Below are 23,502 nucleotides of genomic sequence, written 5' to 3'. Positions count from 1 at the left end.
TAACCGTTTTAGCGTATCACATAAACACACAATATTTGACATTTGAAAAGTAGTTTTTCCTTATATGGATTTTTCCTTATATGACTTTATCCTTATTGGTGTTTTTTCAGAGGGAAAAAAACAGTGTGAAAAAGATCGTAGTGATAAGGTTTAAATGTCAAAACCTTATGGTGAGAGCATATTTTAATATCAATATAATGCAAAGTTTCCTTCCTGTACGTATGTTTTGCGCACACTAGGCGATTGGCGACGACCGCAAATAAATCGCTTGGACTGTAAATGCTTACAGCATGAATTCGGCTACCGATATACGACTATGCTTTATTTTATTGGTACCACTTCTTCTAGACGTAAAAAAAACTTTAGTATCGATATTAAGGTATGATAGCAACACATTAATAATTTTGTTATGACCTGATGCTTCAAACCGGGAATGTATTTTATGAAGGAACTCTTCGACGGTTAGGAGTACAGACCCAAAATTTTGTAAAGTTATTTAGGTTTTTTGATAATAATATACTGACATAAAATTGATAGAGAGTACATGAATCTTATTTTGATACAAAATAAATCGATGTTGTCTATAAATCGCCTAGTTTGTGCCAACTCTTAGCATTATTTTGAATAAATATCGCGAACGAACGTAACTGATAAGAACTTACACCATTGATATAACTCCATTATCAGTTACCTACTGATAGTACTCGTGTACTTAGCTATCAAACGCGTTTGTACTCCGTTGGAAATGGACGAGGTGTACGGCAGAAAGTACGTTTTAACCGATTCGGAGAACTTTGAAGATTATTTGATTTATATTGGTAAGTTAGAATTGAGGTTTATTATTTTTTGTTATGTTTTTAAGTGATTGTAGTTCGGTTTTGTGTTTAGTTAATTTATTTTGTTGGTGGTGAAGACTGGGTAAGTTATGAATTGAATGGAAATAAATATAAACATTTCCGATACCGGTTATGAAGGTTATAACAATGATGAACTCTCAGCTGTTTTTCGTTATTTACAAGTACGTTAAGTGCAGTGGTTTAAGAATAGATTATTGAGTGAAATAATAATAAACTAAATTATTTAAATTATTTAAATCCGCCACGCTATCGTAGGTAAATAAACGAAATCATGTCAAATCTTGATCTAAGTAGGTACATTTCTTTGTTTTGAAAATGATAATCGTAATGAAAATAGTTTATCTGTACTTAATTAATGCAAACTAATGCTATTATCTATGGGATATTATAAATTGCATATCAAATAAATAATCGCCTATCAATAAATACTCATCATTTATATTATTTTTTACATCAAATAACTTACTTCACTACAAATAAACTAAATGTTTAACAAAACTCAAACTGCAGATAATTCGAAATTATACATCAATATGACATTGCTTTTTTTATTATAATGCAATACAGTTAAATTTAGTCTTGTACAAAAATACTACATACATAGCATTAATACTGACTGCACAGCAAATTTTCCATATTTCATAGCAAAATAACTATCCCAATCGCATATTAACCAGTAAGTACAACAAAACCTATTCATCATATTTGTCTTAATTTTCAAGAAGCCATGCTCGGCAAATTTAATGATTATTAAAATAAAAAAATCCTGTCACATTGCATTATTTCTAAAAACAGAACAAATTAACTGAAAAGGTTCGCGGCTTCGCGCGCTTTTTCGTCACTGTGCTGTGCTGCTGCACTGTTTTCGTGAGTGCAGAGTGGCGCGAGCGAGTAAGATAGAGTTCAATTAAAAAACATTGTATTAAAAATTGAAGCTAGTAACGAAAACGAATCGCTGCAAAACCGACTCCACGTAGTCTTGTTTGCCCTACCCCTAGAGTGCAATTCGAAACCGCGTAGGCGCGGAGGGGCGAGGCGGCCTGCGAGCTGAGGTAGTTTTAACGCTCGCCGACGCGGTTGAGGCTGGCCGGCTCTGCCGGCCAGTAAGCCGAAGCTGCGGTGGTGAGCGTGAAAATCATCTGCGACGATAAGCTCGCATGGGGCCGCCGGAGCCACGAAGCGCCGGAGCCGTGACAGAAGCCATGCTTGCTGCATGTTGCATGCTTACTTCCATGTTGCATGCCTGCTTACATGCTGCATGCCTGCTTGCATGCTTCAGGCTTGTTTGCTTCTTACAGGAAAATAAAAATTCCAAAACTATGCCAAAAGATGATTCTGATTATAAACATTCTGAATTATGATAGTTCTGCCTTTTAATGACTACTTATATGAAATGTATGCCAAAAGGAAATACTGACAATGACTGACAATGCACCAGCCCCATTTTTTTTAAGAACTATAGTATGTATGTGCAAGCATATCATCGGACTTGCGATCCGACTCAAGTACGTGGCGCCACCTGCAGAAGCTAAAAATGTTGCCTATTGGGCAAAAAAGGAAGGGTGAACGCTTATAAATAATTCAATAAATTACAATTTTGTATTTAATTTTATATTTTTTTGCTGATCTCATTATGCCGTAATTAATAAATAATAAGATGACTGTGACTAATAAAAAGCTGTTTTATTCAGAAAAACTGCTGTAAATAATATAAAAATAGAAGCTATATTTAAAAAAAAAGAGTTAACATGTATAATGTGCATTAAGATTATTAGCTGTGCATTGATGAAAAAGCTTTTGCTTTAGGAAAAATCGCTGTACGCTGCGAAAATAAATTGTAGTGTGTTTAGTGATATTTTGAGTTGAATATTTTGCTGTGCAATCAGTAATTTTGATGGGAATTCGGAATCTTATTGCATAGAAAAAGGATATTTTTTGATTTGCGTTTAAATACTACCCATTATCTATTAAAGACAAGTTTTAAGTACGTTGTGTATTCTGTTACGTCAATAAGTACGTACTTAGGAATATATTTAAAGTCTGTTAATTTTCTCATTTATAATGATGGGGAATAAGAGGCAGATCAATAATGGGTAAAAAACTATAAAATATTTTTTTTAAATCTTCGGTCGCTCTTTGTCCAGCTTTCCCTAAACAAACTTGAGCAAAAAATAGCAAACGATTAAGTCATATTAAATTATTATCAAATAGGCTTAAAATGTTCATAAAGTTCAATTTGACCTGTTTTTATGTAGGTATGTTTTTACTCATTAGTTTAAAAAACGCAATAAGTTTAGTATTAATTTCCTTGCTATTAGCTTATATTTTAATTTACGGCTCAAAAATACGGGGCAAGGCCTAAGCAACCAAGAAGTGTAAAATAATCAGGCCTAAGCCATCGAGCAGTTCAAATCTAATCAAAAACGTCTTTCCTCCCACAGGTGTGAACTACTTCGCTCGTAAAATAGCGCTGAAACTAAGCCAGACTCATATTCTGACAAAGAATGAGGATGGCACATACACCTTCCAGTTCATATCTCCTATGGCTAGTACAACTGTCACCTTCACTTCAGGAGTCGAGTTCGAAGAGGTTAAAGCTGACGGAGTTAAGGTAAGAAGCCATACAATTTTCGTTTCGGGGATTGCTTGAAAATGTAGGAACACAAAGGGCTATAGAAAAAACGGAGAGACAGTGTGTTAGTAGAAATCTGACAGTCTTTCATACCACTGTCATTTGATAATAGTGAAATTACATAAAAGTATGACAGATGCCAGGGTACATAATTACCTATAAGTTAATTTCAAAAACCTCTAAGGTAAAGAAATATCTCGAGTGCGTTTATATTAGACTCACTGAAGAGCTAGAAAAAAAACATAATATTGCAGCATTTTAACTTTTCCTATCAAATACTTTTAATGTAAATGCAAGGCATTCTTTCTTTGATTTTAGTTTGATGCTTAGAAGCAAGGATAGATAGGTTTTGAAAAAAGCTTATTAATGAAGTTTTATGTTTGCTTAGTACACAAATATGAAGAAAACGAATGGATTTTTCATTTCAGGTAAAAGCGACAATGACAATAGAAGATAACATAATGACGCACATACAGATAGATGAAAACGGAAACATTTCTACACACGTCAGAGAATTTTTTGCTGACAAGATGACAGTGGTAAGCATTTTTATGGTACTAACTAGTATTCATAGTACTCCCAGTACGCGAATTTAGTAACGCGTCCACAGCAATAGATTTATATTTCCATTGTTTCCTAATGAGCACTATTCGATTTCGAACTTATCCTAGAATCGAGCGCGCGAATTTTTTCTCAATCGAGAAGCGTTGCTTAGCCTTACGATCGATAGTCCGGCTTCTACCTAGCCACGAGCAGAAATGTGTCTGCAGTACTAAATTGAGTATACCGTAAAGCAAATATCATCAGTTATAGCAGGATCCATGTATTGGAAAGCTAGTCTTTTGGCGTTAACCGAGCACTCGAGGCTGTTTCTGAGAATTTTCCACTGAGTTACAAAAGCTAAACTGTCCTTGATAATTCCTCCAAGAAACTTGGTTCTCTATGTTTTTAGGGAGTTTGTATACTTCATTTTGGTAGTTAGAGAAATACAATCATATAGGTCTGAAGACGCTATCAATGTTTTTGCTATCATTTGATATTATTTGTGTTCTTTCAGACGACAACAGCTAAGGGACTGGATAAAGTAGTAAAAAGATATTACGTTGTACAGGAATGAGCTGGGTGACAAGAGAGATACTACAAATTCTAGTCAAAGATTTTTAAGAATATTGCGAAGTTTATTCGCAATGAGACGATTTTTTTGTCAAGTACTTAAATTTAAAATTTAGTTTGATGTAATAGGAATGCTGATTGCTGAGGGTGCGTTTAGACCAAACGAACAAAGAGCAGAGTATTATTTCAGATAATTTTAGCATTGTAAATACTGTAAGTGTAAGATCTTTTGTCTGAAAAGAATTGGATGGCTATAAAAAGTAATAAAATTAGCAATATGCTGGCTTGGCTTAAACACAGTCTTAGGTACTAGATATACACAAACAAAATCCCAGAGTTTTTACATGTTCGAGCAGATAAACTTTACGAACTTACAGAGCAGTGAATTTCATGTTAAACATGTTGGGCCTTACTACAAAAACTTTAAACCCTGTTTTACACTTGTCTAATAAAATTTTGGCTGCAAAATGAACCATATGTCAACGTCATAATTTGTCATTTTTTTAGACAAGGCATAAACTGACGTTTAAAAGTTTTTGTGGTAGGACGGGTTATATTTAAGTTTCTTTAAATAAGCACGCATGTAACTACATTTTTAATGTAATACCTTATGTATACTGTTTAGATTAAGGATTGTTAGAACAATTAAGATCGATAAATACTGTTAGCATATGAGATACCTCATGATGTTGTACTTAAGTATTTAACTGAATACACGTAAGAAGTACACTCTACTTATATTTTAAATTAAAAAATCGGTGAACCCTACACAAACTTTGTGGACCTTGAGACCTAAGCGTATGATCTGGTATTTGACTCAATAGTGATAATAATAATAATTAACTGGCTTATATTTTAATCACACCAGAGTCATGCGTAGCTGTCATTCAGTGAAATTTATTTGGAATGAAAACAAGCCCACCAAACTCATTTCGGAACCAAACTCTATTTACATATTTCCCCTGACAATTATCACTAACGAAATCAATACTCCATTAAACGAAATAGCTTCACGTCTAAATATTTAAAGCGCAGTTCTCGAACTACACCAAAACGTCTGCGTAATCAAATTTGGGCAAGTTAATCCATATCGACTTTCACTTAACATGGATGGTGGCCCTTATCGTGAGTTAACAACCCAGAACATTCTCTCCGGGGCACTTTCCGAAACACGGTTCCCTATTCCATTAGACCCTCTTGAAGTTATCTCGCGTTATTTACATCGCCTGACCGTCCTTATATAGTCCACCCTATGTGTCTGGGGTATATAAGTGAGCAATGGTCCGTATGTTGTTGTGTTAGGGGCTGTTTTGGCGTGGCGCGGGGTGGGTGAGGGTGGGTGTGGTGTCGCGGTGTCGTTGCCATGGCGACGGCGCCCGGCCGCGGGATCCCGACGCCCGCAGTGTCGGCGGCCGCGCCCGTCCCTCCGAAGTGACACGCGCTGCGAAAAAGCACAACCACCCTGTGTAGGGGGTGCCTCATTTCGGGATTTTGGTGTTTTGTTTTCGTACAGTTATTGAGAATACGATGTGACTTGATTTGAATTGTTATTAGAATTCTTGGTGGAAATTAAAATCACGAGCAGAAAACATTTCGGTTAACTAATCCATTTTGTTAGTAGGATATCTACTCTTAGACACTTTAAAGTGGCATTAAATACTGTTTAAAACTAGAGGAGTCCGAAATTTCCTACTTGATGATATCCAGAAGATACAGAAATGATTTCTGTGAAAGAGAGTGACACTCTTGATTGATCATCATAAATGATGATGAATCAAGAGTGTCTTTTAATATTAGTTTTGTAGGAGAAGGTGATATGGGTACTATATACTATGGGTGACTGCACAAGAGAAATAAGGGCAATGTACATATGATCGATATAATTTATCTTATGTGACGAATCACGCAAATATGACCAAAAACACAACATGTATCACGGATCAAATAAAGTCTCAGCACCCGTCCCAAAGCTGTCCCAAATCCTGGCGCCCCTACTCACCACCCTTCGGCTCGGGTCGATGTGGCGTTGGGCAGGGGGCTAGCACCTTTTGTTTAGGACCCCCCCCCCCCTCTAAACCCCCTCGTTCATTTACTCGCGTCCCGGTCTCAATGCTGTTTGCAAACGGTTTAGGTGCCTAAATGTAGAAGGGAAATGTCACGGTTTCACTTTTTTTTGTTTGAGGTCCCGAGGGGTGATACGCTGACTGTATGGGGTTTTGAGTTTTATTGATGCCATAAGTGGTACTGCTGAGTCAGTTCGATTTTTTGGTAATATTGCCTCGTGGAAGGTCTTTCTGTGTGAGAGGGTAATTACAGGATGTTGTTTGTATGGAAAGCATGGGGTGCTGTTTAGAGCGGTTGGTAGTCCTTTTTCGATGGTCTCAAGAAAAAACCTTTATTCTCGACACAAATATAGGACCCTGAACACTAGATAGGAACTTGTATGCTTTACAGTATCTGTAAATTAATTTACTGCTAATGCGAGTTTTTTAGCATAACATACTTAAAAAAACCTTAACCTGCCTCACACAGTCTGAACACTGATATTACTTTGGCAATATCGAAAAGAAAAAAAATACTGTTGCGACTATTCCACTGTTTGAAAACAGTAAAATTTTATTTCTACTCCTCTCCTCCGACTTGAGCAATATTTTGTATTCGCGTCGGCTATGAAAGTTCGAAAGTAAATACACGAATACTGGTAGGTTTTTACCGGAGAACCGAAGTAAAGGTAGGGTTTTTTGGAAGTGTATTAGTTTAAATATGAAGATATGTTACGGACATTGATGTTTAACGTGTTTCATTTATCATCTGCCTAACCTTTTCTCAACTGTATTGAAGTTGGCGACAGCAACTCGGCATTGTCTGAATCGATTGTTTTCATCGCATGCCCGAAAAAAATAGATCTAAAATCAGCAAGACTTTATCATTCGATAGCTTGAGAATTTGGCAAGCAGTTGGTATCGAGGAATGTTTTAATCAATCAAAAACCTATACTTACAACTGCCTGTGAACAAACTTAATTTCTCTGTAACTTCAGAGGATCTTTCAGAATAACTGAAAGAATTAAATGGAAGAATAACAAAATTAGTGGGGACAGGCGACAGAAGAAAGGTATAAAAATATATTATACTTTCCGCAGTCGCCTAAAAATAGCCTACCTACGTCTTTTCTCAGGCTCTAGATTATCGGTGTTATCAGTGTACCAAACATGTACATCGATTCAGTGCTTTTGGCGTGAAAGCCGGCCATACAGAGTTACTTTCGCATTTATAAATATAAGTAAGGACAATTCAGAAACGCAATCACATACCCAAAATATTCCTCTACTAGCGAGTTGTGAGTTCACAGAATTGCACACAAAAAAAATTAGTCCAAACAAAAACTGTGGCAAACTGTGGCAAGTGTGAAAACGGTTGTGCAAATAAAGGTTTTAATTAAATGGACTGAGCTGCGAGGCTGTAAACTTTGCTTGCTACAAGTAAAATTCTGCAGAACTGACGCCAAGTGAGGTGATGCTTACTCAGACTTGGTAGTTGGGAGTCACGGGTTTTATTCTTCGTCTTAGAGCCCCCGCAGACCACAGACTTTTTATCGGCCGATAGTTTGGTCGGGCTCTTAATCAGTACGCAGATGTAAGCAAGTGCGCACACTATGACGATTTGGTATCGGCCGATAAACAAGTTTGATGGGCTTCCCGATTCAATTCAAACTAAACTGTCGGCAAACTATCGGCCGACCGTATAATCAGTATTGGCTCCCTACCACACGCGCACACATAACGATTTTTTAGTCGGCCGACTAAGCCGATAGTTCAGTTCGCTCCGAGCTTTGACAGCGAATGGTCGGTCGCGCGTGTTTTGTAAAATGGCGTCGCCCAATTCTCAGTCACTTATTTCGGAATCTTCGATCGTAACTTTGATCTAGGAAGTCGAAAAAAGCCCTGCACTTTAATAATCGAGTAGTTTGGAATGCATTCAGTGTAAAATTTTCCATTTAATAATCTATCACTAAATATATGATGCACCCAATACTCTCGGGCTTTCTTTTTAATTTTCCTTCTCTGGTGTATGAGAGCAATAATAACATTTCTATGCAATGTTTTACTTAATTTTCATTGTGCGGTGCGACCACTCTTCACCAGTTGGTTAGAAACTAGCAAATAGTCGGCAGACTGTTGGGATAGTTTGCGCGCTCATCACCGACTAAACTGTTTAGTTGGCTCGGTGTGCGTACTAGCAGGCCAACCCGACTAAACTATCGGCCGATAAAAAGTCTGTGGTCTGCGGGGGCTCTTATATTTAAAGAAACATGTTGGTAAATAGTAGGCAAATCTTAAGTTTTGTATTACATTTATTCAAAGCTACTTGCATCATTTACATTGCAAGTAATGTCACTGATAATGGTTGTTAATACTAAGTATTTTGATTTACAAAATCAAAACAAGAAAAAAATCCGATATAACCTTTATACAACATGTCATCGGTCAATGAAGCGATATGATACGATTCATTCATACTAACTATACGTATGTTTTACATGAATTACGAGTAAAGGACGTACGGATGAAGACTAAGTGCTAAAAACAGCCGTGAAATATGTACCTTATTTGATAAAAATTACCATTACTGGATATTCAAGCTATACCAAAATTCTATGCCAACTAGAATCCTTACGAATCCCAACAAGAAAACTCACACACACAAACATTTTTCCAGCCGAGTCTCAAATAAAATCGATCGCATGGAGCTTCCAGCCAGGGTGTGAAGCCACGCCTACTATTCACGCGAGAGGTGACGATTGGACGACGCTTCGCACACACACAGACACACTTTGTAGTCACACAACGCACACAGATGTGAATTGATACAAAATTAATGTGGACATGAAGTTAATTATTCATTTTGTTTTATGTAGTTGCTATGATTTTGAGGTTGAAGTATGGGCATTTATATCTGTTTTTACAGATTTTTCTAAGTATATTTATCTTCTGGTTGTAAGTGTAGGCTTTTATGGGAGTTTTCCTAAACTGTCTGGCTTTGCTAAGGCGTAGAGCGATGCGGCGAAGGTCCGACGGACGCGATTATAAGAGTTTTTTTATTTGGTTTTGAGGAATTTTTAAACGTAGGTATTTCAGTTTCGAGTAACATCCTATTTTCAGAATATGAAGTAACCTTTGGATCTATGGATATTTTATTAGATATCCACTAAGGGTGTTATTTTGAAATATTGCAAATACTGAGTCCAAAAAGTCTAAGTTGAAAGATGGCGACTTCAGTCGAGTTTTGTCAACTGCAGTTTTAGTTAGTAAAATTATTTCAGTCCATGTCTTAATAAATGAAAAGTTGTAATATATTGCATTGCATCGCCATTAAATACATACGATGTGTTAATGTTTTACTTACATTTCTTTTTACAGAAAAGTTGTAGTTGTTTGCTACGGTTAATCTTTCAAGTTCTATTCTAGGAAATAGCTTACACAGAGCGTAAAGTACTATGCAAACCTTAACAAATCCAGTACTTTATTACTTATTTATTTATTTAAGAAAGGAACACCAACAGCTTATGTGTACAAATTAACAAAATAAGAGGTTTTAAGTAGTAAAGGGCTTACACAGTCGCCAATTACAGGTGAACCAACATTCACGAACATATGTGGTAACTTAAACTAGATAAATCTACTTAAACAAACAAACTATAAATACAACAGAATCAAACTTAAAATATACAAAAATAAAACAGAATCAATCTTAAATATGAGAAAAAAAAACTAATAAACATGGCAAAAAAAAATATGAGATCAACATTTTTTACTTAATCTTAAAAACTAGCAAAATTACAGACAAAGTGGTTAAATGGTACATATGTATAACACAGTACAGATACAATTAATCTTTTGGGATCTAGAATTACTTTTCAGCTATTACCACAGAACACGGAATACTCAGTGTTGAAACTTTTCCACATAAACTTGATAGAATTGCATTAGAGTTCTGAAAGGTCGAGCATAATTTTGAAAATTGTCGACGAACTGCAATGAGTAATCTAAGTTCATTTATAAACTGTGGCATAAAGTTTTTAATAAATGCAGAAAATATTAGAAAGCTTTACAGTGAGCACGACAATCTGTAGGTCCCGGCAGTAATTTGAATCTTTGACAGTCATTACGGGTACTCAGAAGCCAGAAGTACCATATCATAAGAATAACCAGTCTTACCAAGGGGTATTGGGTTGCCCGGGTAGCTAGGTTGAGGAGATCAGATAGGGCAGTCGCTCCTTGTAAAGCACTGGTACTCAACTGCATCAGGTTAGACTGGAAGCCGACCCCAACATAGTTGGGAAAAGGCTAAACAGATGAGATGATGATTTGAAATTATGAGCTTTGTATTTATAACCATAATACCAATTGATGTTGCAATTCAGACGACTTATTTCTCGGATTAGGGTTCTCGGTTTCTGATACTACGAAATCACGTGGTTTTTCGTGGAATATAACTGAGTATGTTTTGCGGAATTTCAGAGATAAGTTCCCGGACAACACCACTTTAGCTGATATTGATAAAAATAATACGATCATGTACAGCCAAGCCAAGGTTCGCAAACAAAAGTATTTTGTCATCCATATTAGTGGTCGAATCCTCTAGGTTCCATCACGGTTCTACTAATCTAACCATGCTCTTGAAGACACCAGCCAAAATACCCATAAATCTGATCCCCAATATGACATGTACCAAACAGCTCATCATCCCAAAATGCGCAACTGACAACAGACAAGATAAACAGCCGAGCTACCGTTACTGCGGTAGATAACATCTGACAAAAGACCTATCTTCACAAACCCCACTTCACAAACGCAGACAGATGCACACTACATACAAAGAACGAACATCTGTAATAGGCATTAATACGTTTAATTTTACAAGCGAACAAAACGCCATTATGCGTTCCGTTCGCGCCTTGATCGACAGATCTGATAATTTGAATATGGAAAGGCATTCGGGCGAAACGATGCGTTTGCGCATACGATTGATTAAGTTTTTTTTGGATGTTCTTGGGTTACACGTGTATGCGGGAGTAAGCTGCTGATGTAAAATGTGTTTAGTTGTAAGTATTAATTTTAATCTCGTATGTAACTGCAGAATTGCTAAATGTAAGCCCAGTGTATTTTTCGGAGAATAGCAAACAGAAAATTGATATTTTTACTGCTGCTGGTTTGATTATTGCTAGGTTTGATAGAGTAGTAAAACAAAACATTATATGAAAAATAAAATCATATAATGTACGATGTTTACAATCGAATCCATGAAAGTTTAGTTAGGATAACTTTATTGCATTAATATGCGGCAAAAACCACGTAGATTTGAATCCAACCCGTCACTAAAAACCTACATATCAAACCTATTTAACATAAAAAATCTTCAAATACTTACTACTCTTACATTCAGTACAAAGTCACAGCTTTTATTCTTATTGCTACGCTCAGCAAATGTTCGTTAGCTGCTTCACCGGGATTCTTGTTCATTAGCAATATTCAAGTGACTCGGTACGTGAGACTATGGCAATGTGTTTGTGGATTTGCGCGTGAGTCTGTTGTGTGTACGTATGCAGTGGAGGTTCTAATGAATTGAATGCTATTGGTGCTTTTGTACGAGGTGTAGGATAAAGGGATAATATTGATACATATAATTTAAGGATTTATGAATTTGAAGAGCATAGTGTTCAGGCAAGCTTACAGGAAACTGGCTAAATGGCTGAGTAAAGGTCTCTAGTATCTTGAGGGAACCTGGAAACATTTACCTGAAAGTCTGAAATCGTCTATCCGTCTTGAGCAAGCGTGGTGATTAAATACTTTTTTATATGTATGAGAAGAGGACTCTGCCCTGCAGTGGAACAATAAAAAAGCTGATGACGAAATACATACCGAAACTATTCTTGCTGAACAGCTTCTCAGGCGTGACATCAGTCTTCTGATGCACTGGACTGCCGATGTACTCCGCAACCCCCTCCTGCTTGAGCTCAGGGTACTGGGTGAAGTATTGCTGCACTTGCACCTGACCTATGCGAGCTGAAACAAAAATTGAAAAAGGAACTTGGTGATGGAAATCTGTAGTAGGCCTAATCATGTAGTTTGATAGAGAAGGGCTGATTATTATACCCTGAGATAAGGATAGCAAACAAAGACATTTATTTTAATTTGAGGAATATCTATGTGTTTATTGTGGGTAAAACCAGTCACCATATATTATTACCCGTTTTTCTTAATATAAAGACTTTGATACGATAATTGTAGCTTTAGCTTGTTTCTGTAAAAGAAAGACTTTCAATTTGTGGACCTAAAAGTTAGGTTCAATGAGTGATATTCATAAACTATTGTTTTGATTGTCGTGAGAGGCTTTTCGAAACTGCTATATTCTCCTTGATGTTTACTTAGTTCTGGTTCTTATTTTGGTTCGTTACAAACTGGTGAAATAGCTCTTAATTTTATTCATTTGTCCTCGTTTATATCAGAGGATAGTCGATATTTAGGAATATAAGTGAGTAGTTCTTCCAGGGAGCAAATGAAACGGTGGGCTCCAGCTATTTCAAATAAAAGACGGAATGTAGTAGCCTCGAATTCCGTCCGCAAGAACGTAGGTATCCAAAATTCGTAAAGCAAAAAGGGATAAGGGTCCTCAGCAGCCATCGAAAACGTCGTATGCGAATTAAAGCCGAAAATTTCATATTTCCTAAAACATCGGACGGAAACCACTAAACACCCCACCCCTGGCGTGTCAACACAAAGAACTGTAAAATCCGTGCAATTTGTACCCTCTGCCGCTGGCGGGTACCGTATATACTTATCGATTTATTGCAAACACGGCTCGTGTTTTAAAAAGTCAAGGAGGCCGTCACCAAGCGGATTTGAGGTCTCGCTCCGCGTGTCACGGTTCAATTTCTGTTGATCCCAAATCGGTGTATACGATCTGCCGGTTCAGCGGCGGTGTGTAAAAATGCCGTCTTGTCGTAGGCACGCCGCCCCTCCCTCGGCGACATTTTTACAAGAGGGGGGAGGGGGCCACCCGCGGACGCTCCCGTCATTTCGTTGTCATCCAGGGCTCCTTTTTGCGCGATCACGGCGCGAGCCTCCGCCGCGACAATACTGTTCACAATTTTTATTCTTTTCGAAAAGAAAATACGAAAAAAAATATAGGCCCGTAGAGAAAATGACGAACAATGCCGCCCTTCGGCGAGATTACCGCCATCAGAAAATGAATGCTTTGTTACATCCGTCCAACGGGATGTTTTCAGTTGTTACTTGTTACATTAGACTTGTCATTTCCATTAGGGTCTGACTAGCCATGAAAAGTTGCCGAACACAACGGTCGGCTACGTCGTTTCAATTTGGGAAAGTACGTCGCGATCCTTTTTGCTGGCATTACAAAGAAGCTTTAACGAAACATTTGGAAATATACCTATTGTGTACGAGCAATAAGTACTCGTTATTTAGGTATCGTCTTGCGTTTTATGCTAATGACAATGTTTAGAAATGTTTTCCAAAGCGCTTGTAAAACGTCGGCTCATAAATAACGGAGAAAATAACTCTAGTTCAAGGAAACGACAACAAAATTACTTCAGTAAAAATATTTTCTTAGTCTTGCATAAGCTTGATCACGGCAATTTTGCTTGTACTGTGTCTGTCTACATAGGCTGCTACAAGGCATGGTTTTAAGGCCTTCGAATTCAAATAATATTCAAAGTTTCATATCTCAGACTAATTATATTTATAACACGTGTGAAAATAATGTAAGAAGCAAAAGTTCCATTTCTCTAAAGGTTGCCTTTATTGATGACTTCAGCAATGATAAAAATCACTCAGTAGACCAAATAGACAACCTAGGCAGAAGTGTTGCTGCTGTTTCTATAGACACACATATATGCAAATTAAAATGTAGGTTTTAAATATTATCATCATCAGCATGTATTTCGAATAATACACACATAGCAGAATTTTGTATCAAAAACAATAGAAGTATTGATCTTCTTCTTGGCGAGTCGATGACAACTTAAATTTTGGAGGCCCAATATTTCGCTACGCATACGGCATTGTCAGTAGCGTTATAAAGGTCCTCCTGCCCTTATCCCAATTTTATTTGGGGTCGGCGCAGCATGTTTTCTCCATCCATACTCTTCTATCTGCCGTCATCTCACATGTAACATTCTTTCTTACCATATCTACTTGCACACAATCCAACCATGAACATACATTGTTATATCAAAAATTCATTACATAAGCACACTGAACAAATCATGTTGAAACCCTATAAATACACCTAATTTTCTTTTACATGCCGTATACTGGTTAGAACCGCTAAAAATATGTTGTTTTTTATAAGGTCTCATACTAACACGGAAATTGGTGCTCGTAAAACCCGGTTTTACGATACGCCATGTCAATTCCTCACAAATTCAACCAAAAAATATGAGCGAAACTGTCGTAAAACATTAATATGAAAGAAACCAGATTTTTACATGAAACTCATAGGAGATTTCTTAGTACAATATGGAAAAGACTTGCAACACAAGTTTTAAAATCACGAACTAAATCATATTGTCTACTGCGGAAAAAAGTTTTCTATAAGGTCAACTTGAAATACTCTAAATAGATGTTTTCAGGCTGAAACATCACAATAGTTGAACTGCCTAGAAACCCTTTTGAAGAAAATAGCATTATATTACTTCTCACCGTGTACACTATTAAGACTTGGACGAGAATACGAGCATATTAATCTTTTACAAACACAAGTAAAACCAATATTACAATCATTTTTCTCATTTAAAATTAAAACCAAACTTACAATCAAGTCTTCTACGCTTTTAATCTTTAAGAATTCTAAAATTTCTCCGTACCAAAGGACCCGAAAAGGAAGACTTCATCTTCAATAAGCAATGATATGATTGGCGGCGATGCGCGGCTAAGACAAAGCTTTGCATCCATGCCGATTTGTATGAGGATCACATTACCGGGCTGCTACCTCGCACGCTTTCATCTCTCTCAAAAGACTTTAACCCTATACTCGTCTTTGAGCTCGCCGCTAAAGGTTTAAGCTGTTTACCTTAACGCTTGCTTTGTTAGTTAAGGTTTAGTTCCGATGGTTTTATTGCGATTTGGATATGTACAGCATCCATAGACAGTTTGTGTTTATTATTTGTTTTAGACAAGTACTTATGAGGAAGGTTAGAAATAGCCTAAGGGTTTTCTTGTAAGCCAATTCCATAATTAGTTGGTATTCTCGAGTTCAAAACATTACAACATCGCTCAATTCCAAGAATCGTTCCGAAACAATCATACTCAGTACCTATTTGGAGCTTGTTTTTATATCACCAAATATTTAAAACTACGCTTACGAGCTTTCTAAAAGTTTGATCAGATTGAACAAAAAAAAACCCGATTTAAATAAAATCGATAAACAAACCATAAAAATGAATCACATCACTACGATTTAACAACCCTCAAAAACGCGTGTACATTCCATCGATTTGTAAAACGGCTCTTTAAAGCCTCGTAAAGTATCCGAACCGATTTTTATTTAGTGGTGGCAGTTTTTTTTTAAGCCAGTGTTTCCGTGCTCAGTTACCGTTATCGGAAAGCGATCGTATCCGTTAGTTTCGTGTCGGCGGTGATACAACCCTTTATCTAGATCGAGGTAGGTTGTGACGTCCCCGGTAAACTCCGCTGTATTTCATTACCACACAAAAATTATTCAATATTCAATTATTCATCGCTGGGTAAAAGGAGCGCTGATTAAAAATTGTAGAGTCGCGTTTGGGTGTTTGGTCCTTCGAGTTGAAAATGGTAAACTGTGGATTAATATTACCTATCGCCTATGAGTTGTTTTGCGATTAGATATTTAACATCATCATCATCATCATCATCTCAACCATAGGACGTCCACTGCTGAACATAGCCCCAACTTTGATCTCCACAGATACCTGTTGGAAGCGACCTGCATCTAGCGTCTTCCGGATATTTTACATACTTATAATTTATATGTAGCTTGAATTTCCAAATTAAATCTTTAATCGAAAATAAACGCATAGATAGGTTATAGAAATCTACTGTAAGTCGATTAATTTCGTTACTTTTTGTATAGATTTAAAAGTTGTTATTCGGTATCGTTTTCAGGAAGTAAAGACGTATTAAGTTGTTTTCAGCACCTAAAGTTTTCATGCTCAACTAATAGACATCCGTTTATGAGATATTTGAAATTGAAACAGTTTGTTGCGCAAACAATTTGATAGCAAATAATATGTTTGGTATCGTGTACCTATCTAATAATATAATGTTGATAGAAGGAAGCTATAACTATTTGTAGTCTCAATAACAAAAAATATATAATTTTAGAAAAAAATGTTTACGTGGAAATAATGTGTCTCGAGTGTCTTTTAATAGCAATACGGAGACGTCTAATACAATTTCGTTGAAAAATAACCATACGCTATCTACATTCCCAGGGACTGAAAGCGGTAAAAATTGGCAGTATCGTAATATCATCCGTAAACACACTTACGGAAATTTTCCATCCCCACAGAAATGTGTTGTTAACGGAAATGTCAAGATAGAATAACAGGAGAATTGCTGCCTATTAAAAAATATTTTCAAGTAACTAACTAAGTAATTACAATATGAAACCAGGATAAATTCTCGCAGTGTTTCTTGCTTACAATTTCCGATAGTCATCATAAATAGATCCGATAGATCTTTGATCATAAGACTAATAACGGAATATCAATTATTTCTAAGCATAGCAACGCTATTCTGAAGCCCAACGTCCAACACAGTACTACATCATAGAAGAAAATTGATAACCAACAATTTTAGAACAATATTAATTGTGCTCGAACAAAGGACCACGCCTAAAACGCAACACGGTACAAAGGTAAGGAAATAGCCAGTTTCAGTAGCAGGACTACACAAAAGGAATAATTTTAGACGACCACAATGGCGCTTTGATGCTGGGGAACCGAATAAAAAACGGATGTGTCAATAATTAACTGTGTGATCCGTATTCGCCGGCGGCCATCGATTCGGTGCTTTACCAAGCGGGTTTATTAAAAAAAATAACGTAGGTACCCATTGTGTTGGACAAAGGGGCGAAAGTTCGCTGCGAGCGAAAACGATGGTATGTTTTTGTTGGGGTGAAAAATATTACACCCTCAGGCGTGTATGTGTGATGGCAGTACATAGGGGCATGTAAAGGGCGGGTTGACAACCCCTAATGGGAATCCGAATTGGCCATTAGCATTAACATTTGATTAGCATCGCAAATTGAGATGTCGAGCTTCAAAGAAACACTGCATATGGCAGCTGTGATTGCGTTTTGTTTTGGCATTATTTTGTAGATATGTATAGTTTTTTTCACATAGAGTAGGTACCAACGTATTTGTTTAAAGAGTTGTCCACTAAACAAAACTAAAACAGAAGAACATAACAATATCTCTATAATTCCAAAAAAGTGTTTCCTCTTGACAAATTGAAAGACACTGTTAGCCAAGTAGACTATTTAAAAAACTACCTACGTTTAAACCACCCACTTTCAAAAAACATCGCCCATACAACACACAAAATAAATTGCATTATTCAGGACAAAATGCAAATTAAGTCCGACAATAAGCTGCAAAGTAACACTTGATTCAATTATAACGCGCTCCGGGATTTATAACCCGACATTTTGCCACTAGCCTGAGCGTACTTTAAATACCAAACACGGATATTTTTGAGTGATGTAAATGGCTATAGAGGTAGACTGGTCAAAGAACAGATGAATGAATACCTATTGATAAGGCTGCAAAGAATTTGACTATAGAGATGATGACAGACGTAGAAGTATGTATACAGAAGACATGTTGTGCCGAGTAAAAATAGGAGCAGGATTGTGATTAGTATGTATACAGTAATAAGTACTTTCATCATCATCATCTCGGCCATAGGACGTCCACTGCTGAACATAGGCCTCCCCCTTAGATCTCCACAGATACCTTTTGGAGGCGACCTGCATCCAGCGTCTTCTGTCATAAGTACTTAGTAACACAGATAAATTAAAAAAATCTGACGATTGCTATTGTTCCACTAGGTAAAGAAAATAGATATAGTGCAGGAAATAGAAGACCCATTTACTGTATCCGAAAAAAAAAAACGATTAATGTGTTACTGTAAAAGCATAACAAACTCACGAGGAATCTAGTTGCAGAAATCTCGAACAAAACAATGAGTGAATAAACGCGACGCAATCTGAACAAATCCGCATCAATAGTAAAAGAGGGTAAATAGTACGCACAATTCGTGCTAACCCCCACGAGAATCAGGAAATTCATCTAGCTAATCCGTCCGTTGTGAATAGTAAAAGTGATGGGTCTATTCATTCAGAGGGGGTGGGGGGTGGGGGCGCTAAAATTTAATAAACCAGCCTCGTCATGGCCAGTCCCGCGATTAATTACGCACAAGAGGCTAGTAATGATACCGACGTAGGGGACGAACTCCATCTATAATTCATGAACGATCCGTATAATGTTGTTTATGATTTTGATTTGTTGTGAGCGTTTTAATTTGTTGTCGGTGTGCGTTATGTAATTTTGCGATGTTTTGCCAGATGTGTTTTAACGTGTTCTTCTCATTTTTCCAGTTTTTCAGTCATTGAGCACTAGATACTTCAGGGCATTTTTGAATGAGGCAAACATTTTTATAGCTCAAAACGACAGGAAAGGTCACATTTTTTCGAGAGCGCTCAACGGTGTCGTTTAGTTAAAATTAAAAAATATGAAATGAAACCCAAATTCGTATACGGCAGATTGTGGATTCTGATAAATGCTGTTTATCATAATGTTAATAAGAAAACCGTGGTATTGGCGCTGAACGATGTTTAAGTATCGCGTGAGGCGTCGTAATGTAATGCAAATCGTGATAAATTAAAATCAAATCGATTTTAACGATAAAGGTTATCATGGAATCGATTTTATTCAACTCGGTAGGTTCTGTTATTAATAAAGCACGTTTCAAGTTACTATTCCATTAAACACTGAAAAGAAACCAAAAGGACTAAAAGTATAACGCTATGCGGACATTAGCAACAGATTAGGTTAAACATTAGAAGGGCCTAAAATTAACTTATTCCTGTCCCAACTTATTTGTGTCGAAATAATATGTCATCAAGTCATGTCATCTCTAGGTAATATTTCCATCATTTTCTCTAGATTTCTCTGACTTTCCATATACCTTTTCATTCTTAGCACATTTTTGTAGTATGTTTCACACTTTCCCAATAGGACTCAAATTCAACGCACCAGAGATAACTAAAGCTGCAAAATAAAAAATAACTAGCCTGTTTTTCATGGAAAACGCACAATAGGTACCAGGCTCGCAGAGCCATTCAGAGGTACCGCCTACATACAGGTACATACATATAGAGGTACTTTACTATTGTCTTAGCATACAAATACCTATTTATCTAAGCATGTGTACTAGCTATCTTTGAACTTAGTGCGTCCTTTGCACGAAGAAAATGGTTTATATTCTTGTATGGTTATATCCCATGATATGGGGTGGTTGGTAGATACTGTTGCTAGGCATGTAAAGTCAATATGTGAATAGTAAAAGCTAAGTTTTACAAGCGAGTTATGCATGGTGTAGCCAAAAAGGTTATCAATCAAAACTTTATTCACGGATTCTATTTTTTGGATTTGCAAGTTAAGCTGGATCCTATTTCTAATTGGAACACTCTTCATTCCTGCAAATGACTAGAATATAACAATGACATAAAATACGCACATGCTACATCGATTCCAGGAAGATTAATAATGGGCGACTATACAACTGTCTTACAGTAGGTGCATATATTAAATCATATCCCGCTCCTAACATCCAAACAAATTAAAACTAAAAACTAATAAAAAAAGAAACCCTCCATCAAAAAAGTCGACGACACTCCAACAAACTGCACATAAGTCAGCGAAAATAAAACATAAAGGGAAATTCCACATAAAAATGCCGTATTAGACGCATGTACTGCAAGTTTTTTTTAAGAGGAAACTCGAGAGGTTGAGCTGCGTGCACACGATACGGTCGACATAACGACATCTTTTGTCGAGACGTACGGTGAAAAGTGGCTGGCTCGGCGCTCGGTAATCCGCGCCGGTTTGAGTGTTTCACATCGCTCGCTCTTCATTCCGAACCCTTCAACTTAGTGGGACTTAGTGCAAGAATTACGCGTGCCTTATTTACTGGGGTCTGTTTATGTGATGCTTGTTATTTATTTTATATGTAAAGGTGAGTTTACAGGCTGAAAAGTTTTGTTAGGGATAACTAACTATAGAAAGGCAGAACATGTTGGGCAATATGGTCAAAAAGGGAGAAAAGATTAATTATGCAGTGACTTTAAATAGTTTGACGATGAGGAGATAATACATCCAGAAAATAGGGGCGTGAATAAAATACCGAAAACCGACCTGATTAAAATAAACGACAGCAAAAAAACCAGTACCTGACTTGACTTAAAAATTATGCCAAACCTAATACAGCACCGATCAATACTCCCAACAATAAACCAAACAATACCAATAAACAAAACAGCGTACAGAACAATATTTCAACAAAACACCTCACATTTACCTTCATTATTTTGTACGGCGAGTCAAAAGCCAAGACTTCACCGCATCGTCGCCGTAATTGGCGCTCAAGTGCCAATTAGTCTACTCGACTCTGTCGCTCGCCGTTCAGAACCCGGCCTTACTTCTCTTGTTTGCGAACTAGTGTTTCAGATATAAATGGGGAAAATTCTGCTTCGAGTGTCCATTTTAGGGAATTTATTAGTCGTGTAATTGGTGGGGTTTGGTATCTGATAGTTTTAGGTTTTGGAAGGTTTATTTTTGATTTATTTAAGTAGGTACGTAGTTTTAAGACAAAAGCCAAAAATTTAGATTTGTTGGTTCAGGACTTGCACTAGAGACATAATGCAGTAATTGAAATAGTCTAGTATCGTTTTCAAGATTATGTCTTCAATGAAAGAAAACAGAGAACTTTCAAGAGTTCTTTTTCTTTTCGTTTCTCTATTTTTGAAGCAAGATTAGAAAGATTATCAAAAGATGTATCACTAAAATCAATGTAAACAATAATAATTTCACTACTATTTACTCTAGCGGACATAAATAGCTTTATTTTATTACACGGCTTTGGATTTGTAGATGTATAGTGCCAAGATATTTCTCGTATTTTAATCCCACATCTCGCAATATTTAAGAATCGCAGGGCTATAGTTAAATTATATAAGATCAGTATACTGCTAAAAAACATTTCATTAACTTGGCAACAAAGGTCAACCCGTCGGTCAAAATTCAAGAATATTCAGTTTCTCGAGAATTTATGAAATTGATACTTTTGAACAGACGAAGAATAATGGTCAATATAATAAAACATTGTTATAGCTTTGCAAAAGATCATAATTCACATCTGCTTACAAGATTTCACTAGACACTCTAGTCTCAAAATAACATAGATAGTTTGTATATTTGTTGAATTAAGACACAATTTGAATGACAATAACAGAGTTGGCAAAACAGGTAAGACTTATATAAGTACGTTATTCTAGCTGTACCTGATATAAAGGGTAGGCGTTCATGTTGTCATATGCCATATTATATTATTCTTTCGCTAAATATTTTCCAACCCCGACCCACGGATTACAAGCTCTACGAGTGTTTTTCATTTGACAACATTAAGAACGTACATTTTCTCTGGAATTTTCCACTGTTTCCTACTTTTCGATATTTGGTTTGTTCTAATTCTTTGATGAAAACTTCCTTAACAAATAAGTGTGATTAAGTTTTTCAATTTTCTTTGAGGAAAATCAAAGGCGATACCTATATATTATTTTATAATAAAACTTACGAATCTGATCTTAATTGATCTCAGAATAGGCAAAAAATGTGTTCGACTGCATTTTGAAAATTAATTCATTTTATCTCTTCCAATACTACGGCCACTTAATCCCACTTAAATCAACATAATTCCTTAAATAATAAATGAAATTAATTTACAATATAAGAACTTAAATAATATTCCCCGGACAGCATTCACTTTCGCCCTACAACTAAGGGATTTGTACAGATCAGCAACATTTTAACCGAGGCCCATTCTGACGCCCCCTCGAAGACGGAGGCATCAATAATTGAATTTCGCGAACAGGGGAGGATCACTTCGACCCTAAGTCCTCCATTAATTGCTGGAATTAATTCGTCCTCTCACCGTAAGGGTAGGCCGACAGTTCGACGGAGAAACGCTCGCCTTTCTGGGCGTATAACGCTGCTGAAATGCCATTCTAAAGAGTAGTTCTAACGTAAATAACAAAAGAAAAGTGTATCGTTTGCTTGTTATTTATTTTATCAACATATCAATTTGCTAATGTTAGAAAAACACATTTGCAATTATACCTTTGCGGTGTTCATTTTCGATCAATCTACGCCTCAATTTTAAATTTCTCTAAACATGTTATTGTCTCTTTCAATTTATTTTCCTTGCACAAACGTACCCACAACCACAACTCACTCTAGTTCTTAATTCAGTCCAAGCGTCATTTCTTCTCAGTGTACATTTTCCTAAGCCCTTGCGAGGGTGGCGGAGGGTCTAATCGCAATCGATGCGAGCCACACTGATGGCTACAGCCACCCAGCACAAATATTCCATTCTTTTCGGGAATTTCTCGATACTGTGCGCTTGCGCGGTTTTGCAAACATTAGTTATTGGAATACCTTTGTTGCGTCACGAGATACCTAAGATTTTTGGGAATTCTGTTGGAATATATTTTGAAAATTTTCGGGAAATAAAAGTAGTTCTATCCATACACTGACAATGGTGAGTCAAAAAGTTAAGTA

The 23,502-nt window shown here is 36.6% G+C and overlaps 2 protein-coding genes across 5 annotated transcripts in view; one reads left to right on the top strand and one right to left on the bottom strand.

Annotated features, from left to right (window-relative positions):
• Positions 1-23,502, bottom strand: part of LOC110375603 (Fanconi anemia group J protein homolog) — a 68,971-nt gene that overhangs the window by 20,396 nt on the left and 25,073 nt on the right. For all 4 annotated transcript variants that reach the window (XR_010277582.1, XM_021333766.3, XM_064040389.1 and 1 more), the window contains exon 3: positions 12,524-12,667. Coding sequence is in view for 3 of the 4 variants with exons in the window: in XM_021333766.3 (XP_021189441.3) it covers positions 12,524-12,667 (144 nt within the window). In the remaining variant the exon portion in view is untranslated. The remainder of the gene's footprint in view (positions 1-12,523; positions 12,668-23,502) is intronic.
• Positions 666-5,336, top strand: LOC110375604 (fatty acid-binding protein). Its single transcript, XM_021333770.3, has 4 exons — positions 666-818; positions 3,299-3,468; positions 3,918-4,028; positions 4,547-5,336. The coding sequence occupies exons 1-4, from the start codon at positions 746-748 to the stop codon at positions 4,604-4,606; spliced, it is 414 nt and encodes a 137-aa protein (XP_021189445.1). The 5' UTR covers positions 666-745; the 3' UTR covers positions 4,607-5,336.

This window comes from Helicoverpa armigera, chromosome 22 (genome assembly GCF_030705265.1).
Source record: "Helicoverpa armigera isolate CAAS_96S chromosome 22, ASM3070526v1, whole genome shotgun sequence".
Classification (NCBI taxonomy): domain Eukaryota; kingdom Metazoa; phylum Arthropoda; class Insecta; order Lepidoptera; family Noctuidae; genus Helicoverpa; species Helicoverpa armigera.
Note: the sequence above shows the minus strand (reverse complement) of the source record. Positions and strands in the feature narration are given on the sequence as shown.

Coding starts and splice junctions, on each gene's coding strand:
- LOC110375604 (XM_021333770.3), top strand. CDS start 746: ATGGACGAGGTGTACGGCAGAAAGTACGTTTTAACCGATTCGGAGAAC. Junction 819..3,298: donor AGATTATTTGATTTATATTG/GTAAGTTAGAAT, acceptor TTCCTCCCACAG/GTGTGAACTACTTCGCTCGT. Junction 3,469..3,917: donor TTAAAGCTGACGGAGTTAAG/GTAAGAAGCCAT, acceptor TTTTCATTTCAG/GTAAAAGCGACAATGACAAT.